General features: G+C 34.8%; 1 protein-coding gene across 2 annotated transcripts in view; it reads right to left on the bottom strand.

The window, feature by feature from the left end:
• LOC102688434 (relaxin family peptide receptor 2) overlaps window positions 1-24,632 on the bottom strand; it is a 43,596-nt gene extending 18,964 nt beyond the window's left edge. The window contains exons 1-7 of one of the 2 annotated variants that reach the window (XM_015341871.2): window positions 24,551-24,632; window positions 22,832-23,016; window positions 13,000-13,146; window positions 11,908-11,985; window positions 8,608-8,713; window positions 8,081-8,152; window positions 4,991-5,062 (exon numbers count right to left, since the gene is read on the bottom strand). In XM_015341871.2, coding sequence (XP_015197357.2) covers window positions 4,991-5,062; window positions 8,081-8,152; window positions 8,608-8,713; window positions 11,908-11,985; window positions 13,000-13,146; window positions 22,832-22,937 — 581 coding nt within the window. In that variant the 5' untranslated portion in view covers window positions 22,938-23,016; window positions 24,551-24,632. Of the gene's footprint in view, window positions 1-4,990; window positions 5,063-8,080; window positions 8,153-8,607; window positions 8,714-11,907; window positions 11,986-12,999; window positions 13,147-22,831; window positions 23,272-24,550 lie in introns of those variants that run through there. The other variant, XM_006628209.3, reaches the window with a different exon arrangement.
• Window positions 24,633-27,984: the final 3,352 nt, after the last annotated feature.

The raw sequence follows: 27,984 nt of genomic DNA, 5'->3' as shown, positions 1-27,984 counted from the left end.
TTGAGAAAGCATAGGGAGTTATTCATAAAATAGAAAACACTATGACAGTCTTCTACTTTATTAATAGACCCACTTCCGGGAAAAACGCAGATAATTACTGGCATGTCAAAGCAACTAGTAGAAGTCAACACGCAAAATAAGAGTCAACGCTTTGAAGAGTTCAAATTAGCAAGACAGAAGGTCTAAGAAAACCGAAAGTCTTATTCTAAAAGAGGAAATTGTGCAAAAGACATATATTTGTGATGTGTTCATAAAAGAGAGCAGTTGATCAGTGCTGAGAGGTTCACAATTAGCCATCTTCTCAAGGTTTGAAAAAAAAATTGATTGACATCAATTCTTAATTATCCTTTTTCATTGTAAGGACAAATAACATTTTTTGCTAGGGCTAAGTTAATTTTCTGAATTATTGATAATCAAGGTCTAAATCTAATCTAAAAACCTGTGGAAGGTTGCAGACAAAAGGGGTCATTTAGCTCCTGCAGCTTGTTTGATTGCAAGGATCTAATTGATATATGGGTTTCATTCAGGCAGTTCTTGAAATAAGCCACATTATCAGCTTCAACAGCATGGTTGTTTCTGTGCAAAGCTTGCTGTGCATAAACATAAGCCTTTGTGTAAAAAAGTGCTTAAAGATTCTCAGCGCAGAAATTAAAAATGTAAACAATTTCTTATTCCATGAAAAATAAAAGAGTTACAGACACATGGCTGTTTTATAGGAATGTTTAAGGAAGCATTTTGATAGGACAGAAGCTACATCTGGAGGTAAATAGAGGGGACATGCTCATCCATACACATTAGGAATCGCTGAATCTGAAATGGAAGATGCAGTATAAACTAGGCAACACAATGGGTAATCAATTACAAAAAATAATAAAAATGTGATTTTCAAAACCATAACACGAGGTCATAAAGGATGCCTTCTCAGGTAGCCATTATAAGCAACGAAATAATATAGAAAGGGCCAAGTCTTCCTGAAAGACTTTGAAACTGTACTGTCAATAGCTACTATTTAAAATCAGCACAAAGTATTTTATGTAAACATTAACAATGGCCTCCAATATTCAACTAGAGGCACTGGACAGTTCATCCAAAGAGAAACGAAATGAATGATTAGAAAGCAGATGCATAAATGTCCTAATAAATAAATCCAAATAAAAAATAAAGGGAAAAAGAGAGCACTTTCTAAAAAAGAGCATGGGCTCTGGTGCACAAGCAAAGAGGGATATTGGAATTGTCAAGAGACAGGAAAAAATACAAAAAAGGCTAAAATATATAACACAAACTTTCTTAGCATCGTAACAGGAAAACAACAGTTCCCTAGGTAAAGCAACATCGAGAACTGAATGCTTTGTGAATATTTGGTGAGATAGGTTTGGCTTAACCCACTTGGTTAATGGGTAGCCTCCTGGCCATTGGACGAGCAGGCTCGAACCCAATTCAATGCAGACTGAACCAGAGGGAAGCAGTGAGGTGGAGATGGGGTGGAGGAGGAAAGTTGAGGAGATGAATGCAAAGGGTTTGAGTTTAATAAACAGTGTATAGAGCTAATTTCTGTAATGATGGTGATTAGGAACAGCTGTTTGAGATTGACTTGATGTTGCTATCGCCCCAAACTTCAATTAATTACTTCCATTAAACGGATTGTCAAAGATAAAAAACTTGATTTTTTAAGATAACAAGAAAATATTGGAAGTATTAAGTTAATATCTTGCTCAGGCATTCATCAAGAAATACATCAACACAATGCGTAAGATTGTGGAAGTTCTCTAACACTGTCATAGAAGAGGTGGAATTGTTAAAAAGATGTAAGACAAATTTCCAGGAGCTCCAGTGGCCACAAAGGAAAACTAAAAAGATTTAGAATACTTAATTTCATAACCTAATAAACAGTTAGGTGGTGATATTTAATGTACATGTGCAAAATGTTACATGAAAGATATGTATAAGATAAGATACGTATAGATATGTAAGATATAGATATGTATAACTACATAAATGTGTATAAATATAAAATGACAATACTGTACGTACAGTAGGTGTAATGTGATACACTACCAAGGAACTATTGTATACAGTGTGATTTTGCAAACGCTGTAACTGTACAATTCCATGAGGATCTCTTTTTGTCTCCGTTCAGCTGATCATAAAGATTTTAAAGCTTTTCCATCTGTTTAGCTGAAGCCTTTGTCTTATATTATGATAAAAAACAGAGGAACAACGACTTTGTTCTGTAGTTTAAAATCTGACAAAATTAAGATAAAATATTTGATAAATCCCCTTCAATAGAACCTTAAATATCTCAAAGTTGATTTGTACGTACTGTACTATAACTCACAGAAATAAAATTTAATTCCAAATGTCACTACAGTGCTTTGCTGACACAACATTAAATAACTGTACCATTGATAAACTAAAATGTCCTGAAAGACACAAAAATATCAATTCCAAATGAAATAAACAAAAACTTTTCCAAACGATAAGCCTAAACTGTTACTTCCAGGAGATGTTTTATGTACAGTAACTACTCTACACAAATTTTGTATGAACAAGTATGTGTTTTCATGGTATTGCTTTTTCTCACAATAGTGCACCTGCCATGTAAATAAACCCTGTTCATGAAGTAGAAAACTTTGAGACAGTAATAGCTTTAGCCACCCAGGTAGAACAGATAGTAAGTTTTATGAATAACACCCACAGCATAAACATCATCAGGTGAAACAATGTACTAAATTGCTGAACTATAAATAATAAAAATACTGAATTTTACTCAGTCACAAAATGTCAGAAATATATTAATTAAATCATGTATATAATTCATATAATTTCTACAGTGCACCTCTAGATGTTCTATACTGTAAATACAAACATTGTAAAGACAAAACAGATAAGCAAACAGAAAAACAGATTTAATAGAAATAGGTTTTAAGTAGGTACTGTAGGTTGCAGTGTACAAATAAAGGACTGAAAAGGAAATGTTTTTACGTTGTACACAGATTTTATTTCTTTTAAAATAACTTGCTCCAGGATGTTTCAAAGCCAAGCCCTTCTGCAGTTTAGAAATAAATTCAACAGTACAGCAGCAAACATGTACCAACAATAACAAGGTTACTGGAATCAGTTTATATTTATTAAATATTTTCCAGAAAATGTAAAGCAGAACTTTTGCTTGAAATGTCAAGAAACACTCATTTAAACCTACTCAATTAAACAACAGGAAAAACTACAGTATACCCATTTTCAGAGATATGCAAAAGAGATAGAAGCTTCCTTTCCAGTTTAATTTGATTTCTTCCACATCTGTCAGGAAAACATAACTTGGAAAATATGCGTTTTGTGGATGTGGAGGTTTGGACTTTCTTCTAAAGTATTATGATAATGGCTGGTTTACAGTTGTTGATACCAATTCAACTTTTTAATCATCCAGCTAGCTTCTGGGTTTTTAACACTGGGCTTTTCCAAATTCAGTATTATTTACCAGATGCTATGACCACTTTATTACACCTATAAAGAATAGTTGCAGTTTAATAACTTTTCTATTTTGCACCAAGATATTTCAGGGATAAAAATGTTACTATACAAAAGAAAAAAAAAGAAAAATATGTGTACTGAAGGACTAAGTATTTTCTTTTTTGGGAGACACATCAATATGAAAATGAAAAAAAACTAGATACTGTACAGTTTTGGGTGACAATAATGCTCTTATATATTGCAAAATAAATTATACTGATAACCTTTCTTTTCCAATTGTTTTTGAATTTTCTGAAAACTGTAAGGCAAGAAAGTGATTTGTTTTTCAGTTTCTTACAATGACAGAAATGAGAAAAGAAAACACAATCTGTTTTGGTATTTCATTGTTCAAAATTAAAAAATGCAGAAAAACTCAATTCAATGTTTTAACTAAATTATAGAAACAAATAATCCTCAGTTTGGTAAGACTATTTAAAATATTCAGACATACAGTAAATGGGAAGCATCTTTCCAAAATGCTGCAAACAGATTTAAAAATATTGTATCTTTATTATCACAAAACACAAAAGTGACATTTATACTATTCCTGTATTTGTGTAATTTGATTATTAATAGGTTATACATTGTGAAAGATTCTAAAAATTATTTCCCTAAATTTATTTGGGTTTCAGTTTGGTTTAAAAATAAAGAAGGTTTTAGTTTAATAGCTGAAACTTTAAGAATAATTTAATTTTATACATGTTTCCCAAACATAAACATTAGGAAATATACAATAATACATATTTAGCTTTAAGACATATTTTTAAATTGCATATATTGGTAAATTGTATTGTTATTGAATAAAATATTTATTAGGTAATCAAACAAACCTTTTCTTTCTTTGGGTAATAGATAATTTTTCTTCTTCCTTTTTAAGGACTGTAAAATTATTTCACATTAAGTTTTTTTTTGTGAAATTTAATGCACACAAGATAATGTTCACTTAGTACTTGAGGATACATTTAATAGAATGTTATTTGAAGCTTCTCAAGGGAAAAGTTACAAATTAATAGGAATGTTATATCTTCTAATTTATTCAACATAAATGTAGGTATAATACAACTAAATTGACCTACTGGATGAATGAGGTGTTTATAAACACTTATTTTTCAACATGCTTCCTTGATGTGTTCTTTTGCCAGTTAAAATAATTAACTCTCCTGAGGTTTAGTTTCCAAACTAAATTACATGTACATTAAAAATTGCAAATATGATTAATAGCTTTGTGGGAAATAATATCAGGTACTTCTCGAGAAATCCCTTCTCTTTAGGAAGTACAATCGTTTCAAAACTTGATACATATCTTTGCAATTCTATGTCTGTATCTACAGTGTAAGACCTACAAGGGTATTTGGTACAATTTGTTACAAACAATAACCCCTTGCATTTGGAGAGAAATGCATAGCAAAATGGTTTTTATTCTGCAAACATACTACCATTACTCATTTTTGGAGGAAAAATATTAAACTGAAGCTTTACTCACAGTTTTCGAAGCTTATACAGCCCACTAAATGCTCTGCTTGATACTGATCTGATGCAGTTATTTTGAAGGAATCTGTTCAAAGGGAAAAACATAATGATTACATTCAGTAATTAATCTAATGCTATTCATTGCAGGCAGATATTAATTAATCACACTCTAATTTTTATATGTTCATCAATATTTGTCTAGATTTAATTGCATTGTTCCTTCAGCTGTTCTACAGCTTTGTTAAAATTTGAGTTAAACTGTTCAACTGAGTTTCTGCCCCAGAGAATTGAAGTTGCTATGATGAAAAATGCTGGGCTAACTCTCATGCTCCAAAAAAAGTTTTTAATAATTAATAAGAGGCACTCCTAACGTACTGTCTGCATAAATTAAGTGTTAATATTGTTGCCATGCTCTGTACCAATATCTGCTTAACAAATCACCTTTTTTCTTCTATTTTCATTAGACCTGTTTCTAATTATAACCTAACTAGAGATGTACTGTAAGTGTGAATCTAGGACTGACTAACATTGAATATTGGACTCAATCTGGGTAACACAACAGTTCAACGATTCAAGATGGTAGACCACACCTGAGAAAACTACAGGGAGCACAATAAAACACTTCTGCAGGTGGTAACAGTTTTCAGGTGACTAGTCTGAGATTCACTTTTAGATTACAATCGCAAGTTATTTTTTAATATGCCAGCTCTTCACAGAAGGCACCCAATCTAGAAACAAACACAGGTCAAGAAGCTGTGAGACAGCAATTCTATGACTTCAATTGCACTGTGTCACTATGCAGTTTGTAACATAAACATCATGAGGTATGAAGTATACTGTATAACTACAACAATGTATGGAAAATATGTATCACACATTTACGTTCTTGTATTATTCAGATGTACATGTTTGTTCTACACAGGTTTAATTAAAAAAGTAATTAGCTATATTGCCATTGACATTTTCCAGTGTCATTGTATTGCACTGAAATAAAATGTTAACGAACACAATTATCTTGTTTTGCATAAGAAGAAAAGGCCAAGCCTGTTCACTTTTTTTTCTCCCAACAGAGGGTATATTCAGAATTCTTTAATAAAGAAATACTTGATCCAAACAACATAAATGTACATAAACAGCTCTTTAAATAACATATGAGGTTTATTTGATCTAAAGCTTTGACAATAAAAATGTCTGCTTTTCATTTATATTTTAAAATAAGGTAGAAATGCAAGACTAACCATTCTCTTTAATTCCCCAAGGTGAGCACAACAAAAGTGGGCATTTTGATAATAATATGAAATTATATGAACTCACAGCCAAAAAAAGAATGTCATCAAGGGAGTGTTAAAAATGAGACTGGATAATTCTGACATTTCTCAGTGACATACTGTAAGTAGGACATACTGTAACAAGAGGAATAAAAAAGCAAGGATTTTGATGTTTCAGCCACACAAAGCCTCTGATACAGGCCATTTATTTGTGAAAATCGGCTGACTTCTCTTGCCCTGATTTTTAATGCAGACTACTCAGGTAACGTTTACAATACTGAGCAAGTGATGCACACACGTTTTCGATTTGGGAGAAACAACTATTTGCGTTGCACTAATGAGAATTGAGAAATAAATTGTTATTCTAGTTTATAGAAATGTAAATTAACCTAAACAATGAGCACACAATGGCACCGCAGTATAATGTAGCAATAAGATGGAGCTTATCAAACCCATGCTTGCTTTGTGCATTTTTCCATCATGAATTACTTTCCTAGTCTGTAATGTACTCTCCAAAAGTGATTAACTGTTCCACAGATATTTCCATAGAGAAACAAAGCTTTTCTTTTGCAAGCATGTTTTTGGCTTATGTTTTTTTCAAGGGGTATCTCCATGGAGTTGTGAAATAGCCTGCTTTCCATTTCTACAGTTCAGGATCCTGAAGATGGTTCCTAAAGGAGAAACTCAACCATGTGGATACTTTTTTAATGGTTTGCTAGAAAGCACAAAATCACTCACAGTTGTGCTTACCATTGCACAATTAAAACAAAACAGAGTTGTGTAATACATCATGTACTGCATGCTAATGCATACTAATACTGCTAAATAGTTAAGAAACAATATTGCTTTCATTTTATACACAGCCTCTGGCATTTTACCAGAACAGATGAATGTTAAAAGAAAACGTGATGTAATTTTTGCTCTCACAGTTTATAAGGCTATTGACATTTAACTGTACTACAGTACATGCACCAGTCATGGTCCCACAAATAGTGTGAAACTTAAAAAACCATGCAGCTCCTCCAGTATAATTTTCCAGTTAGTTTCCCAGTAAAGTATGTGATAAAGCACTCTTCTGAAATGACAGAATGCTTGTTCTTCGCAATAGATCTATTCCTACTTTATATCAGTGACAATAAAACACACTATATAGCTGTCTATGATCAGATACTGTAAGACCTCACAAAATACAGTAACTCACTGTCCTTTCATAGTTTTTCTATCCAGGGAGGACTTTTCTATCAACTGTAGTAACCTACTATTCTCTCACACTCTAGATGTCGGAACTCACACACAATGATATGGTGCTCCAGCAGGAAATACGTGTTACAGCAAAAAAGACAGATTAGCACTTGTCTCTGTGCCAGTGTTCAAACAAAGAAAATGGTGAAGTTCCATTCAGTACCCTAGAGAGGTACTACCTCGAGCTAGGATAAGTACTTAACTCAAGTTTCTTCAGGTGTGGGTTCACTTCAGGTGGAGCCAACTATGAGTTGGGAGCTCAATTTTGGGTGGATATTCCTGTGCTGAACTTGCATCTTCTTCTCTCAATTCACTTTACTATAAGCAGGATGGGTTCTGGCCTGATGAGTCACTGTGCCCTGGTATGATCTTTACCTTTTCCTTTATACCATACTCCCTCACAGACAACATCCCATGAGTATCATCCCAAACACATACATTAAAGTAGAAATTCAGGAAATGAATCAAATACTTACACAGAATTATTCAAGAGAATTTTAAAAAGGCACAAATCATATATGCTGTACAATTGAAAGTATATGGATAACATGCTTCTACTCTCAATCTTGCATCTTCACTGTAATGATACTCACAGTTTCTGTAGCTCTGAGTACTTTGAAAAAACATCTTCAGGAAGCTTTTCTATTTCATTGCCATTGAGGGACCTGTTTAAAAATAACATAACAGACCAAAGGTCAAGTTACAGCATATTGTATCAGTTCAGAAAGGATTCACTTCTTAATGCTTCGAACATAGCAATGTTTTGTCAATGCTAGAATTTCACTGCAATTATGTAAATTTGTTACATGTGGGTGGTGATGTTATCAGAGATCATGGTGCCTGCTTCAATGTACAAAAAGCACATGAAAACGAGGCCACCTTTTTTCAATTGAGAATTGTTTCTCTTACTTTGCACCAAATAAAAAAAGTGACGAATTTCTGAATTTCTCTGAAGTCCTTCCAAGGCCAAATCTAATAAAAACCATTCAAAATCACATTGTATTGGATGTTTGGTCTGAAGAGGTTTATTTGTCTGGCACAGAAAGGTACAGATGAGGGAGAAAATACTTAAAATCTATCAAAAAATAATTATAAAATGAAAATAATCTACAGTACTTACAGAACAGTCACATTTGTTGAAACCAGTGGCACAGAATTTAAATTTTCTTGCACGCATTTCACCTCTGTTTCTATGCATTCACAGCAATCAGGATATTCTTGTAGAACTGAAAAAAAGGTTTGTTACAAAGATAAAATGACTAAGCAAACAAAATTTATACTCAAACAGAACAGTGGTTTGATACACAAAAGTGTTAAACTTCCTAGAACTGCCAGTTTCTGCAGTCTTTCAGTCTGCATGTTTTCAACACCCAAAACACCCCCTCTGACATAGAGCTCTGTGCATTGTAAAATTTATGGCAATGATTGCTTTCACAGGGAGAACATTAAAAGCATTGAAACATAGCTTTGGCACAAAGCTAAACAAGTTACGTTTGTGAAAACTTTGAATACTTACCCAAAAATATAAAGCACAGAAAAACAAGGTCAACACAACTAGACTCACAGATGGAAAAAAAAGGTTGTTAGTAATACCCTATATTATTCAGTAATGTCACTGAACTCTTTTGCCAAATTTCAGGATTGTCAAAGTTTACTTTATATGAGCTGTCTACACTATAATATTCCATATGTGTGCAAGTATGAGAGCTGGATCGTCATGCAGAACGTATTTCTTATTGACATCAAAAGGAATACTTTAGAACTTAATGGATGTCTTGTGCCTATTATTGTGTTCTAAAATATAAATACACTGTCATAACAAGACACATAGGGAAAGAGGATTTTGGATGCTATCTCCACAATGTCTTGTGTGTAACTAAGAAACATCAACAACAAAGTTAGATAACCATGTAGTCATCTTGGGTTAAGACCGTCACCACCATCAACTCTAAAGCTAAACCAGTGGCAGATACAGAGATGCCAGTCTTCTGGTTTTCTGCAAAGAATTTTTCCTTTCAGGTGGTCTTTTTCTATGAGCATACTACATATTTGAAAATTTGATTTTTTTCTATATGAAAATATAGAATGAAAATTAAATTATTTAAACATATAGTTTAGTCTTGAGGCTCCTCCCATGAGAGAACTAATTAATGATTTATTATTTGTTGACAGAGGGCAGGGATCCTCAATCCTGGTCCTAGAGAACCTCACAATCTAGTTAGTTTTACAGGCCACCCATTTTTAAAGATTAACCACACCTGTAAACTGTTGATAAATCTGTTCAATTAAGATAATTAAGAGGATTCTATTTTAATCCTTACTGATCTCTAAATTACTTAACAAAGTAACCTGTGTAATTGATTTCAAATCCCACCTACCGTATAAATCTAAAAGTTTAGTTACTGTACTTTAAAATACAGCACTTACTGCATAGTTGGATCTCAGTACAGGATCATCATAGTTTTTGATAATGATGGAAAAACATTTGAGTGGAAAGAATTGAGTGTAAAAGGTCACAGGGTTTGGCAGAGCTGTGTACCTGTGTATATGTGCAAGCACAAAAGCTACACATTCATGTTTTATTACCGAAAAGCTACAGTATATGTGTGAATGAAGTTAAAATGTAATCCAATTTCTGAGGATTTGTTTCACATCTACAGTGCCTTGCGAAAGTATTCGGCCCCCTTGAACTTTTCAACCTTTTGCCACATTTCAGGCTTCAAACATAAAGATATAAATTTTTTATTTTATGTGAAGAATCACCAACAAGTGGGCCACAATTGTGAAGTGGAACGAAATCTATTGGATTTTTGAAACTTTTTTAACTAATAAAAAAATGAAAAGTGGGGCGTGCAAAATTATTCGGCCCCCTTGCGTTAATACTTTGTAGAGCCACCTTTTGCTGCGATTACAGCTGCAAGTCGCTTGGGGTATGTCTCTATCAGTTTTGCACATCGAGAGACTGAAATTCTTGCCCATTCTTCCTTGCAAAACAGCTCAAGCTCAGTGAGGTTGGATGGAGAGCGTTTGTGAACAGCAGTTTTCAGCTTTTTCCACAGATTCTCGATTGGATTCAGGTCTGGACTTTGACTTGGCCATTCAAACACCTGGATACGTTTATTTGTGAACCATTCCTTTGTAGATTTTGCTGTATGTTTGGGATCATTGTCTTGTTGGAAGATAAATCTCCGTCCCAGTTTCAGGTCTTTTGCAGACTCCAACAGGTTTTCATCCAGAATGGTCCTGTATTTGGCTGCATCCATCTTCCCCTCAATTTTAACCATCTTCCCTGTCCCTGCTGAAGAAAAGCAGGCCCAAACCATGATGCTGCCACCACCATGTTTGACAGTGGGGATGGTGTGTTGAGGGTGATGAGCTGTGTTGCTTTTACGCCAAACATATCGTTTTGCATTGTGGCCAAAAAGTTCAATTTTGGTTTCATCTGACCAGAGCACCTTCTTCCACATGTTTGGGGTGTCTACCAGGTGGCTTGTGGCAAACTTTAGACGAGACTTTTTATGGATATCTTTGAGAAATGGCTTTCTTCTTGCCACTCTTCCATAAAGGCCAGATTTGTGCAGTGTAAGACTGATTGTTGTCCTATGGACAGACTCTCCCACCTCAGCTGTAGTTCTCTGCAGTTCATCCAGAGTGATCATGGGCCTCTTGGCTGCATCTCTGATCAGTCTTCTCCTTGTCTGATCTGAAAGTTTAGAGGGACGGCCAGGTCTTGGTAGATTTGCAGTGGTCTGATACTCCTTCCATTTCAAGATGATCGCTTGCACAGTGCTCCTTGGGATGTTTGAAGCTTGGGAAAATCTTTTTGTATCCAAATCCGGCTTTAAACTTCTCCACAACAATATTACGGACCTCCCTGGTGTGTTCCTTGGTCTTCATGATGCTCTCTGCGCTTTCAACAGAACCTTGAGACTATCACAGAGCAGGTGCATTTATACAGAGACTTGATTACACACAGGTGGATTCTATTTATCACCATCAGTCATTTAGGACAACATTGGATCATTCAGAGATCCTCGCTGAACTTCTGGAGTGAGTTTGCTGCACTGAAAGTAAAGGGGCCGAATAATTTGGCACGCCCCACTTTTCATTTTTTTATTAGTTAAAAAAGTTTCAAAAATCCAATAGATTTCGTTCCACTTCACAATTGTGTCACACTTGTTGGTGATTCTTCACATAAAATAAAACATTTATATCTTTATGTTTGAAGCCTGAAATGTGGCAAAAGGTTGAAAAGTTCAAGGGGGCCGAATACTTTCGCAAGGCACTGTACTAAAGGTATACTGTACATTAGAGAAGTTAATGATTGGAAGGTGTCACTCCTGTACTGTATCTTCGCATGTAATCTAAACGTTCGTCCTAACACAAACCAACAAAGATACTTGAATTCCCGTCCACTTACAGCAGTGCTTGGGTTGGCTTTGCTGATGTAACGTTCCGACAGTACGGTCAAAAAGGTCAGCCCACCCACTGTTATCTCCTGCAGAGAGACAACAGAACATTTCACAGTATGGATTTTACTTGTGATATTTAACTCAAGAAAGCTGTTCTGAAAAATATAAGGATCTGACATTTTTTATAAACACGTTCTTAGGATGCCCCAATACAGTGGATATTTTTAATCACAGTTATGGATGAAAGAATTTCACAATAAGATCAGAGGAGTGCAGGAAGTCACATTTTGTGACAAACAAGTCTTTAAATGTAGGGAAATGGCTTGAATCTACGACAGTTATTAAGATGGCTCAGGAGAAACTGTTCAGGTTAACCTGTAAAGCTATTTAAAAAATAAAGTATTGCATAAAACAACTGTTTGTTGAAGAACAAGAATGAGAACTGGGAAGCATGAATAGGGTTAATACTATGAGGAGCTGTCATTTGCGTTGTGCAAGAAAAACACATTGCACTAACAGAAACAACAATCTTGGTCTCTGGGGTCATATCCTAGAAATGGTATAACATCTGTACAAGGGTGTCCCAGAAACTGGGTTTACCATAACACATTTTGCAGTGATTAATCATGATAGCCCACACATGCTCACTGGGGATTGTGCCAAGTGCCAGGTGACTAGCCTGGTCACAGCAGGGTGCTGAGTAGGATGCCCAGACTCTTTCTCCATCAGAGCTTTGCACTTCTAATGAAATTCTTACACCTTGGAACCTGACACTGAATACCATCTGCTTTTTGTAAAACACCCCAAAATAGCCTTTTAGTCCTGATAATGTGACTCAGTCATGTATATCTACTTATAGATTAACACACATTACCTTATTCTTAAATCAAAAATATAACTCCCTCTAAAGACACAAAAATACAGTATTCTCTCATGAAAGGAAAATGTACAATCTGTTATGTCAAGGATGCATTTATCCTATACCATGTGCTCTTACCAGCCCATAATCTTCTTAGATAAACCCATCCTTCTCTTGGTATTACCCTGAACCCCTAAGAATTGATTGTGTGGTGCATTTAATGAAAGCTGTCTTCCCTTACCACAGTTCTCTTCATCGGCACCATTTTCACACTCTTTAATGCCATTGCAGTGCAACTTCTGAGGCAAACAATCTGTTAGATTTCCACAGGGAAAATGGCCAATGGGACAGTCAGCAATGACTGGGCTGCTTGCCACCATTGTAGCTACTGGAAGAAGAAAAGTGTAGTTAAGATAGTAGTTCCACATGAAGCAGTGCACCCATTTCTAAAAACACAGTTATCAAATTAAGAGTAAAGATGAATAAAATGGAGATGGTGAAGAAGAGACTTGAAGGAAGATGCTGTTGCCCAAATAATGACATTTATAATTCAAACTCTGTTGATTGATAGTGTACTACCAAGCACATGCCTGAGCCAAACACTTGCTCAGAGAAGATAGCTCGTTTGGAAGCAGAACCATCACAGGTTGGACCTAAGCCAAATGAGGAACATAATTGAAAGCGACTCATTGAAATAGTCATCTTTACAAGAACCCTTTGAAAATTTCACAAGACAAATACTTCTGGTTCAACGTGAACATACTTTGAATCGTTTTTTTTTTTTAAAGTCACCTGTGGAATTTCTGTGTTCAGAAAAAAATGTGAATAGTTCCTCCAGGAGCCTTTTGTTATTCAGGGGCTTAAACCATCACCGAAGATGGGAAAAACATTCAAACGCAATGCGATTCAAGAATAATATGACCCTCATAGATGAACAATAAATACTTTCTTTTTAATGACTTCTAAATAGCACCAGTCATCTGCAGATAGACAATAAAATCCCTCTTGGGAAAGATCAACTGGAAATTTACTCAATGCCAGTGCCAGAATTTTAACATACCTCATGTATCACAAAACTGGCAAAAAGCTAAATAATTACTTGAAGTCATTAAATTGCATCCAAAGGTTTTTGGGGGCATTTATTTGAGTTTTTATTTCTCACTGGATAATTTTATAAGCATCAGATATCATTTTATTGTATCCTGGAACACAGAATCTTGCCCTTAAAAAAAGCTGTTTTCAACTACACAGTGCTATAAATCTGATTGCACTGTCTCTAACAATACGGAAATGACATGATGGAAAAAAATATTTAGAACATAGCTACAGCATTCTCTAATCAGGGCTCACTGAGCAAACATTTCTAACAATTCATCAGAGTATTAGGCTATATAGTGTACACAGATGGCATTTCTGAAAAATCACCTGAGGCCACTTAAAAGATATATTTCAATGCCTGTGCCCCAGCTCTCAGTTATTGTTTATATTTAGCAGTGTTCATGCACTTTATCACACTTAGGAGCCAAACAAACAACTGCAGGATTAGGCATGTTATGTAAGTTAAAGAGTAACATTTCTGTTACTGTATAACCCAATGAAAACTGAGCAGCAGAGCACAGTAAAGTGAAAAAGTGATATGGGACATGACAAATTAAGGGGGAAGTGGGATAAACGTTTTTACTTTGTCCTTACGTGTTAAAGTTACAGAAGAATTTAATGTATTTAGTTGCAGTAAAAGCTATAACCTAACCATTAAGCTAACAGTAACATATCTATTAATACAGTATAAAAATGATGTCCTTTACCATTAAATATCATGTTATAATCATCTTAATCACCTTTAGTATTACATTCCGTATAAAATTGTAAGGAAAAATATTGTGAAATTTCATACATCAAAATGTGGCAGAATGTTATTTGCTTAAAAAGGCTTTGTAATTTATGATACACTTGAAGAATGAATTTATGTTGTTTATACATAATCAGATGCTTATATCCATCCTGTACCAGGTTAGAACATTGCAGTACATCCTGAAATGTGATTAACATGGATTTGGATTACGGCAAACATCATGTGAGCTGGAAAAATAGTTCTGGATGAATAGTGGTTTAGTGTGTTTGTTAGGGCTCAAACTGAAACCAAGATTTGTTGACTCTGTGTGACTGGATCTCTTTCCACTGTATATACAGTATACTTTCCCCTGCCTATTCTCTACACATCTTTGTTCGTTTTTTTTAACTTTTATTTTATTAGTTATCTTTTTTTTTACATACAAAACTACCAAGAACAAAGCTGCCGGATCGTGACAGTAGCATTTTATAGACACTGAACTGCCTCTGGTTTCTTTATGTCTCAATGTCTGTACTGCCAAATGGAAATGAGGATAGGCAGACAAGGCTCTCTAACCTGCACCACCCACTGCACTGCACTGAAACAGCCTAGCTCCACAGCATCATACAGGAGAGTTAGCTGCAACTGGAGGACTGGGTTTCACAAGCCACAGTGATATCACTGCAAGACAGCAGGAAGTGAAGTCATACGAGCCCCTTCTTTGCTAAGAGTTGAGAGGGCCCTGTTTGAATAATCCCAATCCCACTTTAATTGGGCTCTGCCACTGCTTGTAGAATTTCCTGTCACTGTAAGATACTGACATGACTCAAAATCTAACTGTGTGGTTGACACTGATTACTGAAAACTTTCAACCTCTAATGAAGAGTACATCCTGTCAGGAAAACCTTTTGTTTTTAATTTTTTCTCATAGCAAAGATTGCCAGGATGAGATCTCTCCTAGCTGAGGAACATCTTGAAGGTTAACTATAGTAAAGGCTGTCTTAGAACCTGATTTATGCATATTACTCAACATGCACAGGTGCAGGAATCGAGTTATGTGGAAGTCAGTGATCTCCAGTGATTAATTAACCTGTTCCTCAGTGCCCTAATTTCATATATATGAGAAGCATACCGCATTGCCACATACAGTACACATACATACAGTACAGAGTATACAGTGATTCTAATTAAATATGTACTAAGTTAGTAGATCTGTTGATAATGCTTAAAAAACAGACATCAAAGAAATTTAAAGTCATGCTTTAAAAACAGAATGGTAATTGATTCTCTCACTTCTAACATCCAAAGTAGTGTGTCAACAGCAGACATACCGAAGATTAAGAAAGACAAGTTGAGACATGATGCTGCTGATTTAAAAAAAACATATAATTTAAAAGGAAAGAATCCCTTTTTCCTTGACTCAACTGAGAATCCACAAAGCAAAACAGTGACATTTAAACGGAGAGTATTTAATAATGTTTACTGGATTTCTGTGCTCATTAAAAAATAAACTCTAAAAGAAACAAGGCTTAATGTAAAGTATACAGTATATATTTTAACACTGTCAAGATTTTAAGATTTAAGACTGTAAGAGAAGGCGATGTCAGTATATAGCACTGAATTCACACTAGGAAGTCTGGACATTTGGCTTAGCCAGATTGCTCATTGTCTGGAAAGGGGCGCTGCATGTTTTTCTCCTTTCTAATGATATCATTAAAACACTGTTTTTTTTCAAAAACATTAATTTAAAACTGAAAGATTTCTACATTTTTAATTCAGAACCAATAAGGTTAAATTAGACTCTTCAGAATAATTGTCTTATTTTTCACTTCTTTTCAGATGTTATATTTTTTAACAAAGCAAAGTGTGGGGCTGTCTAATGCTGATTCTAGAGAGCCAGCCTGTATGCTCTTTAAAGCTGCAGTCCTTGAAGAGCTGGGAGAAGGTGTTAAACTATTCCAGTTAAACCAGTAAGTAGAATGAAATTCTGCAAACACCAGCCCTTCAAGACAATGATGTGACAACCTTCCTTTTGTGGGTAAACTTAAGACTTAGGGGAAGCTTGAAATGCAGACTGAGAAAATACACTACTCCAAAAACGTGCAGGCAGGAAGCACAAAAGCACAAAGGTTATTTGAAGTTATTCTGAACTCTGGAGAAATTTGCAAATTTGTGCTTTAAATCCCTCAATAGGGATTATAAATGTAAATATAATGCAGAGTTACCATCATTTGTACTTCTAAGTTCAGTGACATGCACCTGCTGAGTTAGGAGCAAAAAACAAAATCAACAAAAAATTGTCAAGTCAGCATACAATAAAGCTCAACTAGGTCCCTTTCTAGTAACTTTTTAGGTCTTGTCGCTTGGTTTCCAGGATGCCAGCCAAGGAAAGAGAAGAGACCAATCGTTTTCTCTGCAGGGGTGTCCCTAGAGTCTAGTCACCCTTCAACCTTTTGTTTCACATCATGGTAAAACCATCAAGACACAGTCTACAATGGTGAACAGAACAGGCTCATCCACCCTCTTATTTTCTCACACTCCTTTAATCTGGGGTAAAAATACAACTGATGTAAAATGAGTAATCCCTACATGCTATGCTTCCGCATCACGGGTCACTTTCCCTGTATCTGGAAAAGATCTAGCTGTCATAGTATCCTTGTGATTTTCAATTTAATGCTGCAGAAGGGAATTTACATGCTGCTCAGCCCACATCAGTGCTCAAGCTAGTGTATTCTACTTTGTGCCTTGTGAGAACATTATCAGAGCTCTCACGTTCCCCACTCCCAGTTCAATAACTGAAGGTGGACAAAAACCTGGTGTTTTAGTCATAAATGAAGTCAGGACCTGATACAACTATCAGAGTGTAATTTTCTCATTTAAAAGCAGTCCCTTACTCTTGTTTGCTAGGCTAAACAAGTAATAAAAGTATCATTCCATCACGAATGCTATGTTATTTGGCCTACTATGCTTTTTTTCATATGAAAGTTATAATCCTTGACTAATCAACTGCAAGCTCGTAAGCAAATGGCAAATTACTTTAATCGATGTTTTGCCAATGTTTCAAACTGCCAATCTTTAAGAAAGTTGGAAAAACAAGGAAAACAATGTGGTGCAGAAGCACAATGAGGAATCATGTCCACCAAAAGAATACCATCCCATTTCAGCATCAACGACCAGGGCATACAAGAATTACTTCCATGAAAAAAATGGAAAGGATAAAAAATGGAACAGGGCTGGGAGTTTCGATGCATATTTGTAGCTTAGCTCTCATTTTCAGACCCCTCTCTACAGTTTCCGCTTGTTCCCTTTTAAGGTAGAACAACTGAATTAATCCAAATAATAAAGCTTTCCTTAAAGTATTCATGAAGAATTTTGTATTGAAATAGCACAAATGTCCTTTTACAGTAACATACAATGATTTTGAGTAATACATTTGGGGATTCATCCATCCATTTTCTAAACACTTCATTCAATTCAGGGACTTGGCGAAGTTGGGGCCTATCCCAGCAAGCAATGAGTGGAAGGCAGGGTACGCCCTGGATGGGATGCCAAGATTTGTGGATCTTACAGTAATTGCTCAAAGTAAATCAGACATTTTCAAGCACATAACTGAAAATATTATCATTATTAACTTCCCCATATTATTATGCTAGTCATGAGAAGTTATATGCTAGTACATAAAAAAATGAATAAAAGGGAAGCTAATGTTCAGATTAGGCAACCATTGGCACCCTTACTTTGGATACAAACAAGATTTATGTTATATGAAGAATGTCTCTACTGTATACACAAATTCACTAACCACAAAAAAGTGATTCATTAACTGGGGATGAAGTGTTTTTGCAAGTTGTGGCACTAGTAGACATTTTTCAGCTTTTAACACATACATACCCTGTATACAGTTTCAGGCCTTTCCAAGGAGGAAAAAGGATTAAACAGCAACAACAAAAGAGATATTTGCAAACTCAAAAAATGAGAACTGTATTCTAATCACAGTCAGACCTGTTTAAACTGTGACCGAATTAAAGCAAACAAATGTTATAATGATATTCATTTTGTTTAATTTTGATCTATCACGTTCTGCAACAGATAGCTATATCTTTGAAGAATGACCACCATTGGGCACACACAACCTTTCAAGTAGCTTATCTTCAGTTTCAATGAGATTGTGAAACTCTAAACAAGGTTTTCTGCTATTTCAAACTTAAACCTTTATCATACAGTACCTGTGATCCAGAATGAAGTGCGATAATGTCACAAGACAAAATTATCTCAAGCTCTCCAATATTTTACAATACGTGTTAACTTAGAAAAACTACTCTGCTAAACAAGATAGTGTAAAACACCTTGTATAAACAGCCAATATATGTAATGCAAGAATATTAAGTGGCCACCTTCAACCAAACCTGCCACTTGTCCTAAGTAAAAGTTAAGAATCTGATGAAAGGTCCTGTCTGTTTCAAAAGTTTAACATTTGACCAAGGCACAATCAGAAAGAAAATTACAAAAGCAGGAAAAATTATTTCAGTACCCTTTAACACTGGTGTAAGACTGTTTCTATAGAAAACTATAATTACAGTAGCTATGCATATTCCAGCAATATAGCTTACTTGCAAAAAGTTCAAGTGTAAATGGAGAAGAGCCAGAACGTAATCCACATCCTTTAACGCTTCTGTTTGTGTGTTATTAACGTCAATATGTTGTTGATAGCATAGGAGCCAATTCTACTTACCTGGCTACCATTTAAAGGTATACAGTAACTTGTTTTAGGATGATGGTGTGGAAGTTACAGTTAGGGAAAGGTTTAGGTTTAAAGTTAGGGAGCACAGCAATTGAAAAGATACCAACAACACCGACATCATTAATATAGTAGTTTAATACATTGCATGATGTGCCCACATCTAGAAATTGTACTGTATATGTAGTAGTGGTTAGTTTTAGAATGTTCCTTATTTTAGTTTTAGCTTTCATAATATAAGGCACTATTCACATGAAGTCTGATGCTTGTAGACAGACTTACAAAGGGTTACAAAGTTTCGAAAAGTACTCCTCTTCCTGGGTTCAAGTCCAAATGTTACCTCCCTTCTAAAATACATTCCGTTCACATTGTGTGGAATGTACTGATCTGTGAATAATGCTATCTGCTTGCCAGTTTTTAATTAATTCCAATACAGTTGAAAAGCCAACAGGCAATGGGGCAGGTGAACTGCGAGAGAAAAAGACTGTCTAACAGTTGACATTCTTCACAGCTTCTGTTTTACTAACACAACCTCACCATAATCTTTTGTTTGCTAAAACAGAATTAAAAATATAAAGATATAATATATATATATACTGTATGTTTTCTCCTATAAATTTGACCATTTCCCCTTTCAAAGGTACTGATATTTTACCTTATGTGGCAACGTCCTGGTACTCTTTGGGGAGTTCTTGGTTACTCAGCACAAACTGGAGTGATGGTCGGGGATTGTGTTTGAGTAATATGCTCCAGGGAGCTGTCTGGGGTGCTGAATCACGTGGACTTTAAAAAAGCCGGAACCACTGTTGTATCAAATGAAGCGCTATCCATACTATTGACGGGAACCATCAATATGCCTAAGACCTCCAGCTTAGGCACAGCCTCCCTCTCTCACTCACAGCTGTTGTGATGGTGAGATACACCCAAGCAATTACTCTTCAGCTCGCTATGCCTGTCCCTGAGGCAGTTTGGGTCAGGTCTCATTGCTTGCCAGTACTTGCACCTTATCATTATATTGTTGGTTAAAGGTACACATGATGCTTGGGGCGGAAAAATAGTGAAACAATACCCACTACAGCAACATAAAAATAGCATATACACCCTTCTTGACGATAAATGCTAGGACAAATAGAGTGACAAGAAGTTTCTATAAGATCCAATTTGTAAGTCATTGCTTCTCCTGGTGTCTGCAACAATAGTCTTTCCTGGTTGTGATTCCAGCTGAGCTTTCAATTAAACTAGCAATTTGCTTAATTGATCCTTTTCAATTGATTTAATATACCCCAAAAACACTGAGTATTTCCAGAAAGCTATACAAAATTGACAAAGTACTAACAATCAGAAACGTTTTAAGAGCCGTAAAAAGCTTAAACATTTCGAATTGACATGCTATAGCTCAAATATTCTTTCAATAACATAATTGAGAGATACAATGAAAAAAATAAAACAGATGATACTAATCCACCAATCCAAATGAAAGAAAATGATGTGACATCAGGATGATTAACCGAACAGAAAATGTTTCATTATTTAGGTCCAATACTACTGTAGGAGCACAAAACTCCAATGCCAAACCAATGCACAAAACTACTGTATCATTCCTTTAGACAACTGTAATAGATATTTGGAACAAAAGTTTTACAGATATCAACTATCTAACAAGCAACAACCACATGTTACACATATCTGCTAATTGTAAATGTGAAACTCTCACACTGTATACAGTATATTTTGCTTATGAGGTATTGTAAAAAGTGACCAACATTGTGACCCAAGCTTACTTTTTGCTTTTGTTGCATTACCTCAAGCTATGGGGAGCTTCCTGCATTTTTTTTCACCACCTAATTCCTAAATTGATAAAGTATTTATTTTAGTTTAAACTTGATATTTATATATTTTTTTTGCATTTTGGAACAACATCTGTAAAGCACTTTCAGATCTTTCTTTACCCCAGAAAATCATTTAGAGAAATAAGCACTATTAATTAGGACTGCATTTAAGTAGATTTCCTGTATGCTCTTTACAATGTCCTAGCATAGTTGCACTGGGTGCCCGATGGTTGTTTTATTGTTATACAATATATTATTCTGTGTAGTGGGGCAGCTAGCGCATAATTCTTGCCACTCAGTGTTTTTTCGTGGTACAGTAGGTACAGTTCCTGAAATAGTACCTTCATAACAGATGTAGAGAACATTTCCGACTTTATTTTGACATGTTCAGCCTTATGTTATGTTTATGGTATCAAAATATACTGTACTGTCTCAAAATCTACGGATCACGAATCACCTCATAACAACTTTTAATCCTTCATCCTTGAAACCCGTCCGTTCGTGACACTGCTATTGCTATCCGCATCATACTGGACATGAGCGTCCATCTACAGCATAGCGACACACCGTTCACCAAACCTTTGTCTGTTTTATATTAACAGAAACAATCTTCGCTTAAAATGTCAGTTCAGTTCTCTGCGCAAAAATTTACATTTATCAGGATAGATTAGCATTCTATGTTGATTTTCATCATAGATTTACATTTTACATTGGAAAGATGTTTAGTTTGCTTTGTCAAAATGTAGTGGAAATTATTTTTACTTTAAATCAAGCATTTGATAGTCAAATACTTGATCAGATAAATAAGTTTTGGAAAAGACAGGAATCGGGAGTTCACAAGCGTTGTGGATAAAGCGTCAGATATCAAATAAGTAATCAATCTTATAAATCATGTTTATCTTTGTTAAAATTTAAACTGCTTTTATCTCTTTTTTTCTTTGAACCAAGGAATGACTTTTTTTCATGGCAAAAATATTTAAGAAGATTGTATACTGTTTCCAAGAATTCCTTGCAAGTAGTAGTTTCTTTTATACCATGAAAAGTAATGTGCCCATAAAAAGTCAAAATTACAGTTACAGTTTTTCTCATGGCTCCCGAAAGTTATTCAAAAGATACATATAAAAAATGTTGTTTCATTAGTTTTTTAAAAAAAAAACAAATTAACGCTGAAGGTTACTAATATTTGGTTTCCACATTAAACAGAATTAAATTAGCTGACATTAAAATCACTCTGGTAGTCTTTGTTCATAATACTCCTTTTAAAAAAGTTTTATTTATTCAAAACTATGGTACTACATGCAGTACTCTGCTTGAATAAAGTATTTTGAATTGAACTGAATACTTTGTCGCGCATTTTATGTTGTGTAGAATAATAGTTAATGTTATTTACAATGTATTCTTCTGTTTGAATTATCCCTGAACTGCTCTTAGCAAGGAGTACATTCCGGAACATTAAAATCAGCTATAACATGACATAATATATTATTATCATGACTTAGAAAGTAAAAAGTTGGCAACAAGTAGTAAGTACTGTACTGTAGTTAGATCATTTGAACTTCAAAGAACATCCACTTTAACCGGACTGGAAACATGCATACAGGATTTGCCACAATAAAACTTTTCCTCTGTCCAAACATAACGTGATTAATGCAGTAGTAGATATTACAGTTCTTACCTTTGATCAAGGCAAAAATCAAGTGATGAAACACCAGAATCGCAGGTGGGTCCAAGCTGGAGTGTAACAGTCCGAATGTAGTGCGTCCCATTGTCCGTTTCTTCATCTTCTAATTGCTGTACGACAGAGTGAATGCGCTACCCATTGCTGGGAACGGCCACACAGCGCACACTTTTCAGTTTCACCTAAAATTAAAACGGGGAATTACACAAAAAAAGCCGAAAAAATCTTACACACGGGAAGTCATCTGACTAATTCTTTACTGCGTCAGCCACAAAAGGCCAAGAGTCGTAGTAAACAAGAGGAAAACTTAAGTTATCCACCGGAGCTCCTCCAATGAAAGGCAAAGCACACCGCGGTTTGGTCTTATGTACAGTATTAGTGATTTTGTCACCGCCGTTCACCCGCTATTGTGAAGAACCTGAATACAGGTAGCTAGAGGTCGTTGTTTTCTTAAAATAAGAGACAGTGTAGTTAGCACAGCATATATCTCCTATCTCGGAAACAATAAATGAATGCACATTCATATTTCATGAATTATGTTATACCAATAATTTAAAAACTGAATATGGGAAAAGGCATGACCGTAACAAGAATCAAGTGCCATTTTTCGTTCTGAGTGAAAACTGCAATTAAAACCGGATTTTAAAATTTCATCTCACATATGCTCAAATATGTGCTTGTGTACTTTCTACAACCAGATCATTTTTTTCGGTGGGCTACTAATTATTTTAGTTTCGCTTATATTGTTTTTTGGAATTATTTTAGTTTTATAGAGAATAAAAAAGCAATTAGTTCTATTTTATTTTCACCTTTTTGGTTGATTTCATATTATCGAAAGAATATTGGGGGAAAAAAACGGGCCACCAGGGGACACCAGAGGTAGCCTTTATAAATGAACGTATAATTTACAGATTTCAAGATTTATCTATGATGTTTACACAGAGAGTTAATGGATTAAAATAGACTCGTTGTCACCTGAAAACTTTAGTTTTATTAATAACAGTACATTTAAAATATTGTAAAAACAGGATCTGTTTAATTCGCGATTAGAGATGCTTAGGGTTTATATCGTTAGACTGAGATTTACCATTATAAAACACGGGATTCTAAGATTTTACTTGTATTTGGTTTGTAAAGCACTGCCTGGAGACTGGAAATTAATCCAGTTTGTGCCAGATCTGAATTCCACTAGGCAGCTCTCCTACAGTTTGTCTGATCAATAGCAGCTCGACACGTTTTTAAATCCTTGTAGTGTACACGTGTTATATTAATTTGGTTATTCAGTTTTTAATACAAATGTAATTCCTATAACCGTATCATACTGTACGTGCACATGGTAACGGCAATTCCAGTTTCTGATTGTCAGACGCACCCCTCCTATTTTTTCCAGTTCAGTTTAATCAGAGGCAGGGGCGGTGTTTGAAGTCAGGGAATAGATATAATAATAGAAACGCTTTCATTCCTTCACTTACATTGCTTATACTCTAAATACACAAACAAAACTAAACGGTAGCATACAGTAACAACAATAAAATAAGGTTAAATAGACGATAGATTTTAATAAAAAAACATATAAAATTCGTGCTAGCATTCTACTATAAGTTACAATTAAGGTATGCATAATAGACAACTGACAACATTAAAGGGACGCCGTTTAAATAAAACAACAGATATTAATTACATGTGTTAGTAGAAGTGTTTTGATAGCACCATTACCATCTTGCTGGCAGTTCTTGAGCACTCAGAAGCCAAGGCTGTTCCTAGTCAGTCCTGGAAGATCAAGTTGCTGTTGTCCCCTTAATTGGTGATTTTTCACTTCTCTACCTGATCTGCTGGATATTGAGGCTGGTGGACCATAAGGGCAGCTGCACATCACCCACAGTAGATGGAGGCTACAGTTGAGGATGAAGTGGGTCTATTCCTATGTAATGTGTATGTAAATGATTTGGGATCTGTTGGGATGACAAATGCAATAGAAATGCAAGATATTATTATTATTATTATTATTATTATTATTATTATTATTATTATTATTATTATTATTATTATTATGGAACGGTAATACTTGTTCTCAAAGCTGAGGTAATGAAAGACACTGGTGTCACTCTCTTTGCTGTTATTGCCATTCATTTAGTTTCAACATCCAACACCAGGTATAGGCCTCACTGTTGAAAGGTTGGTTGAAAAGTACACAAAATTACAGCAGGGATAATTTAGGGTAGCTTATCTCTAATTACCACATTTTCAGAAGGAATCTCTATTTAAATTGAAAATCTACAGTATAAAACACATTTTAAGGGAGGAATATTCAAAATTTCTTTCAAAGTAGCCTTGCCACTTTTAATCTTCTTGTTTGCCTTCCCTGGAGGGATGGATAAGAGAACTTTTTTTTTTCTTTTCCAGTTGTGTTGTGAATTGGGAGCATGTGAGGGGGAGATGATATCAGTTTACATGAGACCTTTCTGATTTATACATCGCTGGCATATAATGTTGCCAAATATGTTTATTCAGTGCAGATGGATACCAAAGAGTCTACAAAAGCCCATATTTTAGTAGCGCTATTTGCACATCACCTAGTACTAAGTTAAACATAACCCTAAAATATACTGAGTAAGGATTATAAATGGTACAATGAGTATTGAAATGTATAGCATTTATTGCACGTATACTTTCAAACTTTAAATTAATTGTTAAATTAGTGTTTACATACAATTAACAAGGGCAAGAGTTTAAAAATTGAGTGACACACGTCTCTTTTGTTTTCATTTTGCAGCCCATCTATATTGTTGTTTAAAGAACACAAAGAAAGATTAGTCTTTAGACTTTCAACTCAGTAACCCTGTGATCAAAATCATGTCACTTTTAAATAAAATTATGCTCCGTAATGAAAGTGCCATGTTAAACATTAAACCAAGAAGATATGTTAATCTTGAAGATTTAAGATAATTATATTTTCAATTCTGATATGTGTTGCTATTATGAGATCAATTTTACAGACAGCTGGTGCTATACCAAAGGAGACCACAGATCAGAAGAGCAGAGAACTACACGCAGAGTGAAATAACAACATAAGAATACTAGAAAAGAGATACAGATAGAGAGATTAGCTGCCATCTGGACATCACAGTAGGTACTGCAAACAATTATAAAACCCTTTTCTCTCTATTATTGTCTTTTATGAATTTTCATCTTTAGTTGTTAAACTCTTTGTATCTTACTATTAAATATCAACTTAACTGCTGTTATTACTTTAATGAGGGTTTTCGAACTGCTCCCTGTGGTGCTTTCGTTTAGAACAGCTGAACTTAATCCTTGAGCTACTGTTCATGACAGTCTGCTCTCTTCACCGATTTGTCAGTCATAAAATTATCTTGTGACTGAAAACAGCTTTTTTTATTCATTTACTGTATATTTTATTTGAAAATTGTTCAACAGTTCCCTTCCTCACATTTTGTTTATATAATATTCTAAAATTCTCTTAATCAAGTAGATCAATGTTCAGTAAATTTTTATTTTTTTAAGGCATTTTTAGTTATGCTTTCCATAACTAACATCCCCTCAAAGTAATTGGGTGAAGATTAAATCTGTTTCAGATGATATTGGGATAACAGCAGCTCAGGACTCAGAACAAACAAATACGAAGCTAATAAAAGCAAGAGAGTTAAGATACCGAAGTGTAATCACTCATCATTTGGATCACAGTTAAAGAGATATCACCCAGATAAGATTAAATTCTACATGTTACTGTAGGAGATTAACAGGGCTTTGAGTCATATATGAATATAATTATATCGTTATTAATTTCTTTAAGATATGCGATTCCATATTATATTCCCTTTTAATCAAATTCTAAAAAGTATGCTTGTTGACTCCGGTATCACGTTAGTTAAAGACTTCAATGCTTAAAATGTTTAGGGAGAAATGTAATACTGGTGTGTATGTTTTCTTTAAAGTACCGAGACCAGCCATATACTGTATGTTTAAGTTCCAAAATTAATATCGTTTATGGCCTTACGCGTTACAGTATGCTCCTATTCTTTTTATGCTCAGGTACTAAGATTTCCCTTCAGTGGTAAAATTCCAAATATTCAATCCTTAAACGGGCACAGTTAAGACATTAAATATACATATACATACTGTATACAGTACAGTTTGCATACGGTAATATGTTTATGTTCCCAAATCAATCTCTTTTATGAGCATGTGAAAGGCATGGTGAATCGATTCTCAAAAATTACTGTACTTTGCATGATTGGAAACAAATGCGTGATTGCGAAAAGCTCTATAAAAATTTACTCTATTACAAATTTACAATTTGTTGATAATAGAAATGTTAGGTTCTCTAAAGCTTTGTGATAGTTGACCCACCCAGGCAGCAAAAGATCAGCTGCACTGGTAAGATGCGACACCAAAAATATGATTAATAACCTTTTAAATCTGAAAATAGATCTGAAGGGACCCCCCCACACACACACACACAATAGAAGCAGGAAGCAGAAGCAGAGACCGTTGTCAGAAGGGAAGAAGGTGACTATTCATTGTTATCAAAAATGACTTAGATTCGATCATGTTGTGATATTTTGAAATATAAAAGTCAATTGATTGTCCATAATATTGCTATTCTATTTTTTTGAAGAAATGTTTGTTAAAAGAAAAGTCACAGCACCAGCTGGATTTAAACACACAACCCGTGAGTTAATAATCAGGCATGTAGACCAGTGGGCTACAAGGAAAGTCATATGAAGAGAGAGGTGAAACAGCCCTACACAGTCCTGTCGTAGTACACGAATATAATCATATCGTTATTAATTTCTTTAGATACGCGATTCCATATTATATTCGCAGAAAAGCTTAAAACTACCACTTTTTCACACGCTATTTCACATGTTAGTTAAATACTTCGATGCTTAAAATGTTTAGGGAGAAAAATGGGTTTGTATTTTTTCTTTAAAGTACAGATTCCTGGAATCGTACTGGCTGACACCCTTCTGAAGTGGTTCCATAATATCTGGTATACGGAAAAGAAAGCGTTGATAAAAAACCTGGATTCTCATGTATCTGATACAAGTATCTTTTAATACAGTCTTTGCTGTGCTCTTGAGGATCCTTGTGATATTTTGAGCTCTAGTTGAATGATAAGTGTCGCATTT

This window comes from Lepisosteus oculatus, chromosome 5, assembly GCF_040954835.1.
Source record: "Lepisosteus oculatus isolate fLepOcu1 chromosome 5, fLepOcu1.hap2, whole genome shotgun sequence".
NCBI classification, from domain to species: domain Eukaryota; kingdom Metazoa; phylum Chordata; class Actinopteri; order Semionotiformes; family Lepisosteidae; genus Lepisosteus; species Lepisosteus oculatus.
Note: the sequence above shows the minus strand (reverse complement) of the source record. Positions and strands in the feature narration are given on the sequence as shown.